Source organism: Gopherus evgoodei, chromosome 11, assembly GCF_007399415.2.
Source record: "Gopherus evgoodei ecotype Sinaloan lineage chromosome 11, rGopEvg1_v1.p, whole genome shotgun sequence".
Taxonomy (NCBI): domain Eukaryota; kingdom Metazoa; phylum Chordata; order Testudines; family Testudinidae; genus Gopherus; species Gopherus evgoodei.
In genome coordinates this window covers 24,241,400-24,254,874 of record NC_044332.1, presented here as the reverse complement: position 1 = coordinate 24,254,874, position 13,475 = coordinate 24,241,400, and the positions used below count along the sequence as shown (strand labels likewise).

At 48.2% G+C, this 13,475-nt stretch overlaps 1 protein-coding gene across 6 annotated transcripts in view; it reads right to left on the bottom strand.

Moving 5' to 3' along the window:
• ANKRD44 (ankyrin repeat domain 44) overlaps nt 1-13,475 on the bottom strand; it is a 241,184-nt gene that overhangs the window by 26,518 nt on the left and 201,191 nt on the right. For all 6 annotated transcript variants that reach the window (XM_030579928.1, XM_030579929.1, XM_030579923.1 and 3 more), the window contains 5 exons: nt 7,572-7,650; nt 6,141-6,258; nt 5,057-5,273; nt 4,191-4,278; nt 1,865-1,948 (listed from right to left, as the gene is read on the bottom strand). In XM_030579928.1, the coding sequence (XP_030435788.1) occupies nt 1,865-1,948; nt 4,191-4,278; nt 5,057-5,273; nt 6,141-6,258; nt 7,572-7,650 (586 nt within the window). The remainder of the gene's footprint in view (nt 1-1,864; nt 1,949-4,190; nt 4,279-5,056; nt 5,274-6,140; nt 6,259-7,571; nt 7,651-13,475) is intronic.

Sequence of the window (13,475 nt, the reverse complement as noted above, 5' to 3'; positions counted from 1 at the left end):
GGGGCTGCAAGAGTCAGGGCAGAGGGCTGGGGGCATGTGAGGGGGGTGCAGGTGTCAGGGGAGGAGGGCTGGGTATGTGTGGGGGTGCCAGTCAGGGCTAGGGGCATGAGGGGGTCAATCAACAGAGGGCTGGGTGGTACAGGGCTCAGGGCAGGGGCCTGCATGTGTGGGGGGTGCAGGGCTCAGGGCAGAGGGCTGGGTGTGTGTGTGTGTGTGGGGGGAGAGATCAGGGCTCAGGGCTGGGTGACTGCACCCCCCAGAATCCCCAACCTCCCCCCCACTCCTTGTCCCGACTACCCCTCCTGGGACCCCACCCCCTATCTAAGCCTCCCTGCCCCTTATCTCCTGACTGTCCCAACCCTTATCCACACCCAGACAGACCCCCTGGACTCCCATGCCTATCTAATTGCTCCCCGCCCCCTGACAGGATCCCCAGAACTCTGGACCCATACAACCCCCACCTCCGCTTCCTGCCTGCCTGCCCCAACCCCTCTCCACACCCCTATCTCCTGGCAGTCCCCCCAGAACTCCTGATTCATCCAACCCCCCCAGCTCCTTGTCCCCTGACCACCCCCTCCGGAGGACCCCCCCCACCCTAACTGCTCGCCCAGGACCCTCTTTGCTCCCTGTCCCCTGACTGCCCTGACCCCTATCCACCCCCCAAACACCCCAGGACTCATATGCCCCATCCAACCCCCCCTGCTCCCTGACTGCCCCCTCCAGAGACCCCCACCCCTAACCACCCCCTAGTATACCACTCCCCCATCCAACCCACCCTGCTCCCTGTCCCTGACTACTCCCACCCCTTACCCAACCCCCCCCCGGCCCAGAGCCAGCCCCCTTACTATGAGGCTCCTCGTTCATCCGGAGTCCTGCCGCCACCGCTGCCGCCCCCCCTGCACGCAGCCCTGCTCCGCCCCGCCCCGCCCTTTAGAGCACTGTGCATGCGGCAGCAGGGCTCCGGGTGAGCTGGGAGCGTCCTTCCCTCTCCACGGAGCCAAATGCGGCCCCGCGGGAGCACACAGCCCCTGCCCCCCAGAGCTCTGCGTGGGCAGCGGCAGGGCTCTGGCGGAAGGCGGGGGAGGGGCCGGCAGCTTGCTGCGCTCGGCCAGCGCTCCGGCGTGGGACCGTGGACCCCGCGGCTTGCCGCGTCGGCAGGATTTTTAATGACACGCGGAGTCCCAGCAGGCAGCCGCGTGCCATTAAAAATTGGCACGCGTGCCATCTTTGGCACACGTGCCATAGGTTGCCGACCTCTGCTCTAAGGTGCCACAAGTACTCCTGTTCTTTTTGCGGATACAGACTAATACAGCTGCTACTCTGAAACCTGTTTAATAAGAGTTCTTTCAGAAGTTAAATACTTTTCTATCCTACAAATTATGGTCTTGCAAAACTGAATGTGTTTAAATGTTTTTGCTTAACACGTGAGAAAGCATATATAGTTATATTCTTGTTTCATAACCCCTGTCAAGTGCACTCTTAGCTTACAATTTTTATGTTTTACAACTAGGAATTAACTCAGCTTTTTCATTTGCCCCAAACTGGTTTCCTTTTAATCATAAACAGCAATCCGAGAAGAGGAGGTAAAAAAACCCCTAACTACCACCATACTGGGTTCCGGTGAACAGCCCTTAGCCCTGGGCATTTTAAAAAAAACTAATATTTATTTTGGTAACAATGTAAAATAATATTCTCTTTAGAAGTGAATCACCACTTTCTTTGTTAAAGTTCAACTTCTATGTCATCAGGAGCTGGTCTGACAAATTTTAGCCCAGATGTAGATTAGTTGCACAAAGCAAAAATTATGATCTTAGATTGATTTGTGAAGGTGAAATGCATTTTGTTCAGTTTCTTGAACTCTTACCTTCCTTTGTCATCTTTACAGTTGACAATGCTGGCATCTATAGCCCCAATGAGCAGTGACGCACAATTTTCATGATCATTGATTCTATAAAGGAAAGAACAATCCTTTTTAAGGAAAAATGTCTAACTGTTTTCCACTCTGCCCATACACACTTCATTCCTTTCCCCAACTGACAGTACATTAGTATTTCTTTCTGTATATTTGTAAGGTGTCCCAATTAATTTTTGCTTTAACAGTATGAGCCTGATCCCAGCTGCTATAAATCAGTGTAGCTCCATTACAATCAAATTGCAGCTACTATTTTGGATTTGAATCACAAAAGAAATAGACACTGGTCCTGCAACTGGCTGCGCACAGCCGATCCCTTCTACGGAGGTCTGCCGACACAAAACAAGCTGAAGGTTCAATGCACTGACTAAACTTTTAAAGCAAAACAAAAACCAAACACACACACCTTCATATTCAGCTGGAACGCTTGTCAAGGTTTAAAATGGCTACGGGGAATCCTTCTCAGAAGTAAATCTGAACTAGTGGCCCTGAGTGAACTCCCCAAAACTTCTTTAAACCCTTTAAAATTAGTTTAAACTTAAATCACATATCTTAGCCTAGGCTCAGATGTGTGGGCTTAAGTGAAAGTAACTTTATTCAAACATTTAAAGTATTCACAAGGTCTCGCTATTTCCAAGGAGTTGAGAGGTTGGGGGTGGGAGGGCAAGAGGAGAGAAATGGTGGTCTGTATTTGGCAAAACATTGCAACACCAAGCAGCTTGTCTCCTGGATCCAACAGGCCTTTAAGCTGAGAAGAATGTTATCCCCTTAGTCTTCAATGAAGTTTTTAATGTTTAAAAATATTAACTGTAATTATTATATGCAGCATATGCCATTTTATAGTTAATAGAGAAAACTAATTTTTCATAGACTACTGTAACTTTTTAGTAAGCTTTTAGTCAAGCCACTATTTCTATAGAAATGCTGTCATTTTATGGATGACAATGACCTCTATTATCTTAAACCCGAGGAAAAGTTTGTTGAGATTTGGTCCCTGTCTCCGGATTGCTCTACTGGGGAGAAGGAGGCCATTTTTTTTTTAAAGTGACCATTCGGGCGTCAGATTTTATATATCAAGTTTCAGCCAGAAGTGGTTTTATTTTAAGCAGGTTTTTGAAGGGTTCTATTTTTTTAATTTATCATTTTTATTATTAAAAAATTCAAGGTTTAGTTTAGGATGAACAAACAGATCATACAAATAGAAAAGCTGACAATTAACTAGAGAAGTGAGAGCAGACCTCTGTACATTTATATAGGATCCACACATCAGTCATTTCTGGGAGAAGATAATTATACTACCAGCAGAACGAAGAGTTCATAAGTCAGTAATTCTAACCCTCAGCAGGAATCATGAATGTGTGTGTTTGATTCTATCATTCTTAATGATTTTTCTGCTGGCTTACCCCACTCAAAAAGCACATTCTCCCAAAATACTGCATATGCTTTGCCCTAAATTGAGCTAATTTTTTCTGAATGTGATAGTCAGATTTGGAGCTGGCCTGTGGTAATTTACTGACAGTGTATGTTGGCCTAGTTATTGGTATGTTTACTGTATGAATATGTTGGTTTAACTCAACAGAAGTCTGTCTTAAATACAGGTAGGAAGGAGATGAATGGCTGCAGGCAGCCATCTATTAATAAACACTTTGGAGTTTTTAAGGCACAATGCCAGAACTGCCAGAGCTTTGATGATGATGCCTCCATCTTCAGCCAACCTATGAAACTGGTTTTGGCCAGGAATGGCCAGAACCGGGCAAAACAGAAGAACAAAGAACTGCAGCAGGGTTTAAAGGGGGATGCTCTCGGGACAGAGAGCGCTCGAGGGAACCAGACTCAAACCAGCGTCAGCCCCAGGAGCCTGCTGGGAGTGTCTCAGCATGCAAAGCCTTCTTAGCTCACCATTAGGGGATGCCTGAACTTGAGGTAAGGTAAATATTTGTGTTAGCTTTTTTAAATCCTTTTTTTCCTCTAATGCTGCACTCAGAGAGATCAGAAAGGGGACAGAGGTGCAGCTTGCTCTGTAATCGTGAGAGTGCAACTTCAGGCCATTAAATGAAAAAACTAACAAATTCATTCAAACTGCAGTAATTCATATGGCTCTTGATAGCACCAGTTTTTCACCACAAGAATATGTACATTATCATCATCAGAGCTAAAAATCATTTGCTAGTACTATTATCTCTACACCCAGATAACTTTATTGTTCTCATACTACTCATTTTCTGGATATATATCCTTAAGCAAAATAGCCAGATTTAATATTGATATTTCTACTTACACAGCACAGTGCAATGGAGAGAAGTTATTACCATTAAATTTGCGGAAATATTTCTGTTCCAATAGTACCTCTATGCAATTTTCATTACCTACAAGAGATCAGATGATTTATTGTTATAAAAAGCAAGAGACAAGCACATTTTCATATTAAGGTCACATGTGCACTGCATTTTAGCATTTGAAATAAGCTAGGCTGTACTGCATATGTAAGTTCTTATGCAATAAAACTTAAGGAGCATGAGATACTTTTAGAGGTGTTGCGAACTAGACCGATATCTAATTTGGGCGCTTGTTTGTGTTTTTTTTTTAAAAAGGTCTCTTGTGTTTTCACATTATGCTATGACACTTCGCAAAACAGCCTTTTAGATCTTCAGAGAGATGGTCAGCCATCTATCACTTTGTACTTAGAAACTTAGTCTTCGATGTACAGTCCCAAACCACCCTAATGAGACGCCACTAAACAAGCCTGTTGTACTGTGTACACTACAATAATTGGAGGGGTTGTCTCATGCACCAGTGTACAAGAGGTGACTCTTATAGGATGGAATCCTAGTCTCAGTGATGTCAATGGGACATATGCGATTAATGTTAAAGGAGCTAGATTTCATGCCCAGCCTCCAAGGGATGGCTCCAGTATGCATCATGATTGAGGCATGCACCTAGTGGCTGACTCTGAAGCAAGGTTGTCGTCTTGCTGGAATTTTCCTGCCTTTTGACTTGAAGGATAAATGTAGCAATTTCTTGCTACAACTTCAAAAAGCAAAGGAGAGAATCTACATCTTAAACTTTTTATGCTGCTAGCCATGTTACTATCCCTACTTCCTAATGCTAAAGTTTGGCAAAAGGTATAAAAAGAGAAAAGCTTACCATTATAACAAGCCCAGTGCAATGGTGTATAACCTTGATTATCTTTGAAACTACAGTCCTCTTCTGACAGTGCCATCTGCAGTAATTCACTCAACCAAGTGGCATGACCATGAGCTGCTGCATAATGTAAAGGTGTCCTGCCTCTGGAGTCTTTGCACAAGATAGATACTTCTTGTTCCAACAGCATTTGAACGCATTCCTCATGCCCAGTCATAATCTGTTAACAACAAAAACGTGAATCAGGAGGTTGATATAGTGTCAGCGCTGTGGCAAAGGATTTGTGAGCTATGTGATGTGCTTTTGAATACTGGGTGGCAAGGTTGGGCTCCAGGAAATTGGTGAGAAGCAACTTGCTCCCGAGTGCCTCTTTATATTGAAAAGCACTAGTACCAGCTTTCAGTTTACCTGACCTTGCAGTTAGAGGATGAGCACCTCCAGTGAAGTCAGGTACAAATTAGACCATTAGGAGTTTATGGCTGAACATGGAGATTCTTAGAATAAACGGTGGAGTCCTAAAGATCCTATCAGTCCAACTGAATGGGCATCAGTCAAGAATGAAACCACAAATACTAGGGAAGAAAGGGTGAGTGAGGAGCAAGAACAACATTACCAAAAATATCAAATATTTTAGATAGCTGCTCCAGTAATCCAGCTACTGCTATCCCATCTGCTGCCTCTGACATTGATTTGCTTATCTCTTACAATATTTTAATCATGTTCATATATTGTTATCAGTATGGAACAGAAGCTTTATGCAATGGTTTCTATTTTGTTCTGGTATTTCCAGGACTCTTATGGAAAACTGTTCACTACATGGTCATATTTACATGTAAGCCTATTAGCTCTCTCAACAACTGCATCTTGACTGAGGAGCTTACTCCATGAAGAGATTTTATCTATCCCGAATCTCATTGCCTCCTACTCAAAACTTCTGACTCACTTTTTTAACCCGAGCTTCCCATGCTTGTTAATATTTTCATTTATTTACAGTCATCTCTCCATTTAGTACCCCTTTGTTCATAAAAGAAAAGCCATAACCATCAAGTTAATGTGCATAGTTAAGGGTCATAAAATTAATAGTCACCCCTCGATGTAAAGCTGTGCATCCCAGGAGATCGGCGGCATCTACAGATGCTTCTTTTTCAAGTAACAAGGAAACAGCATCAATGTGCCCATATGCCACAGCTAGCATTAGTGGGGTTCTAGAAAATGAGAAGTAATCACAGCTTTAAGAACACATGCCATTTCTATTGTTAACGTATCGTTTGGGGAGGAGGGGCACCAGGCATTCCTGCCATTTTCCAACAACATCTTCATGCCCTTTATTCATCTATATAACCCAAATTAAGGTACTTCCGTACAATTTTATTGTTAAGCAATGCAACAAACAAAATCATTATTAACAGAGAAACACATATCTGATTTTTAGGCAGTTTACATTGCAGCATCGTTCAAGCCAGTCCATGTTAAAAATTTGTTCTTTATAACCCATGATTATAGCAAACTGCAGCAGAATATCAGCCTCATGATAAACCACAAAGCTCATTTATGTAATCACCCCTCTCCCCAGTTAAGGTAACTATTTATGTAATTTTTAAAAAATCTTGGGCAGAATTGTTTAAGTGGGGGAAGCCAATTGTATTCAGTATCTCATTTGCACCAATCATCCCTCAGCCAGACACTGGAGCAATATTTCTTCCATTTCTTTTCAAAATGGGATTTATTCTCCTTCTGCTTTAAGGTGATGGTTCAGGGACTGAAATTGAGGCCCTTTAAAAACATGGCATTCATCTGTCTGTGTTTTTCCAGGTGAAATTTTAAAGCCATTCACAATTTCCACATTTAGAATATACTTGCATCCTCCCTTCACAACTACCCTTTAATAAGAAGTGAAAACCATCATCATGTACATCATCTCCAATGTTAGTGTTACATTAATTTAAATACTCTGTCCAAATAGACAAAGTACACCTCTACCCCGATATAATGCTGTCCTCGGGAGCCAAAAAAATCTTACTGCGTTATATGTGAAACTGCATTATATTGAACTTGCTTTGATCCTCCAGAGCGCACAGCCCCGCCCCACCCGGAGCACTGCTTTACTGTGTTATATCCGAATTCATGTTATATCGGATGACACTATATCGGAGTAGAGGTTTATGTCTTAAAATATCCATGTTTTGGGAGGGGTGAGAGTCTCCCTAGAAACAGCTCAGAAACTTAATCAGTTTTTAACTGAATTTAGCTTTAAGCATCTCGGAAGAATTGCATAAAGATTGGGGTAGCATCTAAAATGAATAAGTAATTGTTTCCCCTTGCTAATGTTTATTCCATGGCTTTGATCGACTGAATGTGTACTTTGTAATGTTTGCTAAATTCTATGAGGAAAAACTGAAATGGTGCAGAAGATGTACACAGGACTGTATTCAGCACTTCATACAAGTACCTATGCTGTGAGCAATTTATGGAGCTGCCATTCGTATTACAGTACTGTATCAAAACAAAGAAAACTTACTGTCCTTTGGCATCTGTCACATCAGGGTTGTCTGCAACTTCCAGCAACAGCCGCAAACATGGTGTGTGACCGTTGATGACTAGAAAGAAACAACACATATTTACCAGTCTGTAAACATACAAGAACTTATGAAACTAACACAAGAACTGCATTTCAGACTCTGCTCCCTCAAAACACCTATGGTGGGAAAAGATATTCTCCAATGACAGAAACAAAACAGTCACGTAATTTTCACTTAGCTTGCGCTAATGAAATTGTGCTCTTGGTTCTGACTGCAGCAAAAAGAGGATGTTTTTTGTTACATACAGAAATCACAAACAAGCAGCACAAAAAAGTATCTGATATTTTTGAGTCACATCTGAAAAGACCCCTACCAAAGAAAGTAACATTTCAGAATCCTGCAGATTGGATGAGACAATACTTTTTATTTTTAATGCATTGACAGTTACATGAGAAAATCTTATTGTTGTTGCTTTGACCTCTGTATGCTGTTCCTTGGGCACCTTACTGCTACATGCCTCCACAACTGGCACCCAAGAGGCATAAGAACTGACTGGAGACACCCTCAGTTTGTCCCTACAAAACAAGGATGAGGTAACATTGGCAGAGGAGTGAGGGAAACTTGTGCTACTGTTCCCCACGTTGTTCCTTGGCAGCAGGACATCAAGTGTCTCCCTCCACCCCGCATTGCCAACCTCAGACCTTTCAATGGTGTAAGTGTCAAGAATTCACCAATTCTCAAATAATTTTTTGTAAGCGCAAATTTGTTTGTCTCAAAGCTAGTGTCTCCTTCACATTCCCTCCTACTTTCCCCACAGCCTTTGGCCAAGATTGTCAAAAGTGACTAGCGGTTTTGGATGCCCAACTGCGGATCTCAAAGGGGTCTGATTTTAAGGAAGTGATGACAATTGGGCCCCTTTAAGAGGACTCAAACTGGGCACCCCAAATCACCCTCACTTCTGAAATTCTCAGTCTTTATCATCGAAAGATGTCTCTCTCTCTCTCTCTCTCTTCGTTCTCAACAGAGACCTCCAGTCTTCCTCTCTTATCCCTCCAGGCCCTATCCTTAGCCAATGGAGGTTGGATAAGACTCTTTGGACCCTCACAACACAGTAAGTAGGGGGTTACAGTGCACAGTGATTTGAGGCATTTCCTTCTACATCAGTGCAGAGGGCTAACCAGAGCCAAGAATTCAACTTGAGTTTTTCCTCTGTTTTTCTAGTTTAACGTTGGATGTCAAAATCATAGAAGATTGGGGTTGGAAGAGACCTCAGGAGGTCATCTAGTCCAACCCCCTGCTCAAAGCAGTACCACACCAACTAAATCATCCCAGCCAGGGCTTTGTCAAGCTGGGCCTTAAAAGCCTCTAAGGATGGAGGTTCCACCACCTCCCTAGGTAACTCATTCCAGTGCTTCACCACCTTGCTAGTGAAATAGTTTTTCCTAATATCCAACCTAGACCTCCCCCACTGCAACTTGAGACCATTGCTCCTTGTTCTGTCATCTGCCACCACTGAGAAAAAGACGGTTACTCACCTTTGTAACTGTTGTTCTTCGAGATGTGTTGCTCACATCCATTCCAGTTAGGTGTGCGCGCCGCGCGTGCACGTTCGTCGGAAACTTTTTACCCTAGCAACTCCAGTGGGCGGCAGGTTGCCCCCTGGAGTGGCGCCGCCATGGCGCCCAATATATATCCCTGCCGGCCCGCCCGCTCCTCAGTTCCTTCTTGCCGGCGACTCCGACAGTGGGGAAGGAGGGCAGGTGTGGAATGGATGTGAGCAACACATCTCGAAGAACAACAGTTACAAAGGTGAGTAACCGTCTTTTCTTCTTCGAGTGATTGCTCACATCCATTCCAGTTAGGTGACTCCCAAGCCATACCTAGGCGGTGGGGTCGGAGTGAGAGTCGCGGCATGGAGCACTGCAGTTCCGAAGGCCGCATCCTCTCTCGACTGCTGGACCAGGGCGTAGTGGGAAGCAAAGGTGTGGACCGATGACCAGGTCGCTGCCCGACAGATTTCCTGGATGGGCACACGGGCCAGGAAAGCCAGCGACGACGCCTGCGCCCTGGTAGAATGCGCAGTCACACGGCCCGTAGGGACATGGGCCAAGTCATAACAGGTCCTGATACAGGACGTAACCCACGAGGATAACCTCTGGGAGGAGATAGGAAGCCCTTTCATACGGTCCGCTACCGCCACGAAAAGCTGGGGGGATTTTCGGAAGGGTTTGGTCCTCTCTATGTAGAACGCGAGAGCTCTACGGACATCCAGCGAGTGGAGCTGCTGCTCCCTGCCTGAGGAGTGAGGTTTTGGGAAAAAAACCGGGAGGAAAATCTCTTGGTTGACGTGGAAGGCTGAGACCACCTTGGGTAGAAAGGCAGGGTGTGGTCTAAGCTGCACCTTGTCTTTGTGGAAGACCGTGTATGGGGGGTCCACCACAAGGGCTCGGAGTTCCGACACCCGTCTAGCTGAGGTGATAGCTACTAGAAAGGCAGCCTTCCAAGAGAGGTAAAGCAGGGAGCAAGTAGCTAACGGCTCAAAGGGGGGCCCCATGAGCCGGGACAACACCAGGTTAAGATCCCAGGTTGGAGCAGGGGGACGGACGTTAGGGAATAACCGTTCCAGCCCCTTAAGGAATCTCGACACCGTCGGGTGAGAAAAAACGGAGCGACCGTCCGCACCCGGGTGAAAGGTGGAGATAGCTGCCAGATGGACTCGCAACGACGATAAGGCCAGACCATGTTCTTTGAGGGACCAAACATAATCTAAGATTTCGGATACCGAAACTTCCATAGGGCGGAGATTTCTCTCTACGCACCAACAGGAGAAGCGTTTCCATTTTGCCGAATATGTGGCTCTTGTGGATGGTTTCCTGCTGCTCAAGAGCACCTCTCTCACAGGCGTGGAGCAGCGCAGCTCGGAACCAGTTAGCCACGCAGGAGCCACGCCGCTAGGTGCAGCGACTGCAGGTCTGGGTGACAGAGGGACCCGTGGTCCTGGGTAATCAGGTCCGGATGAAGGGGCAGGGGAACTGGGTCGGCTACGGCCAAGTCTAGCAGCATGGTGTACCAGTGCTGTCTGGGCCATGCCGGGGCCACCATGATCACACGAGCCCTGTCTCTGCGCACCTTCAGGAGGACCTTGTGAACCAGAGGGAACGGAGGAAACGCATAGTACAGGTGGGTCGACCACTGGATGAGGAAGGCATCCGCTATCGACCCCGGCTCCCTGCCCTGAAAGGAGCAGAACACTTGGCACTTCCTGTTCCCCTTGGACGCAAAGAGGTCCACCCGGGGATAACCCCACCTCCGGAAAATGGAGAGAGCGACGTCCGGTCGAAGGGACCACTCGTGTGACAGGAAGGATCTGCTCAATCGATCCGCCAGCGTGTTCCGTACTCCGGGAAGGAAGGAAGCCCTGAGGTGAATGGAGTGGGCTACGCAAAAGTCCCAGAGTCGTATCGCCTCGAGGCACAGGGAGGAGGACCTGGTGCCGCCCTGCTTGTTGATATAATACATGGTCGTCGTGTTGTCCGTGAACACGGCTACACAACGACCCTGAAGCTGATGACAAAACGTTTGGCAAGCAAGGCGGACCGCTCTCAACTCCCTCATGTTGATATGTAGCCCCACCTCCTCCTGGGACCATAGGCCCTGCGTCCGCAGGGTCCCTAGGTGGGCCCCCCAGCCTAGATCTGAGGCATCCGTTGTCAGGGATACCGAGGGCTGAGACGGGTGAAAGGGAAGACCCGCACACAATACGGACTGGTCCACCCACCAGCCGAGGGAATCTAAGACCTTCTGGGGGACTGTGATTAACATGTCTAGCGGTTGCCTTGGTCTGTAATGACTGATAAGCCACAGCTGGAGAGGCCTCATGCGGAGCCGAGCGTAGTCGGTCACAAAAGTGCACGCCGCCATGTGGCCTAACAGGGTTAGACATGTCCTCACTGACGTCAACGGGGCTGACCGCAAGCGTTGAACGATCGCCGCCATGGTCTGGAACCGCTGCCGAGGCAGCGAGGCCCTGCCCACAGTGGCGTCCAGGACGGCCCCGATAAATTCCACCTTCTGAGTGGGCCTCAGGGTGGACTTGTCTGTGTTTATCAAGAGGCCCAGACTCGCAAACATGCCGGTGATCACGCGGACATGGCTGTACACCTGCTGTTCCGACGTGCCCCGAATCAACCAATCGTCCAGATAAGGGAACACGTGGACACGGTTGCGCCGAAGATGCGCCACGACAACTGCCATGCATTTTGTAAACACCCTCGGGGCCGTGGACAGGCCAAACGGGAGGACCGCAAATTGATAATGACGAGCCCCCACAACGAAGCGGAGGAAGCGTCTGTGGCGTGGCCAAATGGCAACGTGGAAATACGCGTCCTGCATGTCGAGGGCGGCGTACCAGTCTCCCGGATCCAGGGATGGAATAATGGTCCCCAGGGATACCATGCGGAACTTCAACTTCACGAGGTATTTGTTGAGTTCTCGCAGGTCGAGGATAGGCCTGAGGCCCCCCTTGGCCTTGGGGATCAGAAAATAGCGGGAATAAAACCCCTTGCCTTTCTCGTTTTCGGGAACCGCCTCTATAGCTCCTTTGCTGAGGAGCGTCCGCACCTCCTGCCGAAGGAATTGCTCGTGAGAGGGGTCCCTGAAGAGGGACGAGGAAGGAGGGCGGGAAGGAGGGAACGAAACAAACTGCAGGCGGTACCCCGTCTGCACCACGCTCAAGACCCAGCGGTCCGATGTTATTTGGGACCACGCCGGGAGGAAAAACGAAAGGCGGTTGGAAAACGGAGGGGAAGGATCCGTAGGGGAAACTGTTACTGCGCCCTCGAGCGCACCTTCAAAATGAAGGCTTAGGACCAGGCGGGGGTTTTGAGGAGCCTTGGTTCTGCCCCCCTTGGTTCCCCGACTGCCTGCGCCTCCCGTTCCTGCCGCGGCGCCTGTAAGGGTTTGTCTTATCGGAAAACAGGCCCTGGCCTTCGAAAGGAAGGTCCTGTATCGTGTGCTGGAGCTCTGGCGGAAGGCCGGAAACCTGCAGCCAGGAGATGCGACGCATCGTAACTCCTGACGCGAGGGTACGGGCAGCCGAGTCCGCAGCGTCCAAGGAGGCTTGCAAGGCCGTGCGCGCGACCTTCTTGCCTTCGTCCAAGATGGCCGTGAACTCTTGGCGAGCATCCTGTGGCAGCAGCTCCTTAAATTTGTCCACTGCCACCCAGGAGTTAAAGGCGTATCTGCTCAGCAGGGCCTGTTGGTTAGAGACCCTGAGCTGCAGCGCCCCAGCCGAATACACCTTACGGCCAAGGAGGTCCATCCGCCTGGCTTCTCTGGATTTGGGGGCCGGAGCCTCCTGGCCGTGACGCTCCCTATCGTTCACCGATTGCACTACCAGTGAACCGGGAGTCGGGTGAACATGTAAATATTCGTACCCCTTAGAAGGGGCCATGTACTTCCTCTCGACTCCTTTCGCTGTCGGAGGGATGGAGGCCGGGGACTGCCAGATAGTATTGGCATTGGCCTGAATGGTCCGTATAAACGGCAGGGCGACCCTGGTGGGAGCATCGGAAGAGAGGATGGTAACAATTGGGTCCTCTATCTCCGAGACCTCCTCTGCCTGCAGACTCAGGTTTTGAGCCAATCGCCTGAGGAGGTCCAGGTGGGCCCTGAGATCCAGCGGGGGGGGACTGTTGGAGGAGGTACCCGCCACCGCCTCATCCGGGGAGGAGGATGATGAGACCCCAGGCACAATAGTGTCCAACTGAGGGTCTTCCTCAGCCCTCGCCTCTGTCTCCGGAGCCGCAGCGGAGTCCTGCTGTTTGGACCCTTCGTCCCCTTCCGGGGAGGGAGGGGGGCGAGACAAAGAGGCTTCAGGGGCCCTACGCTCCGCAGTCGCCGGC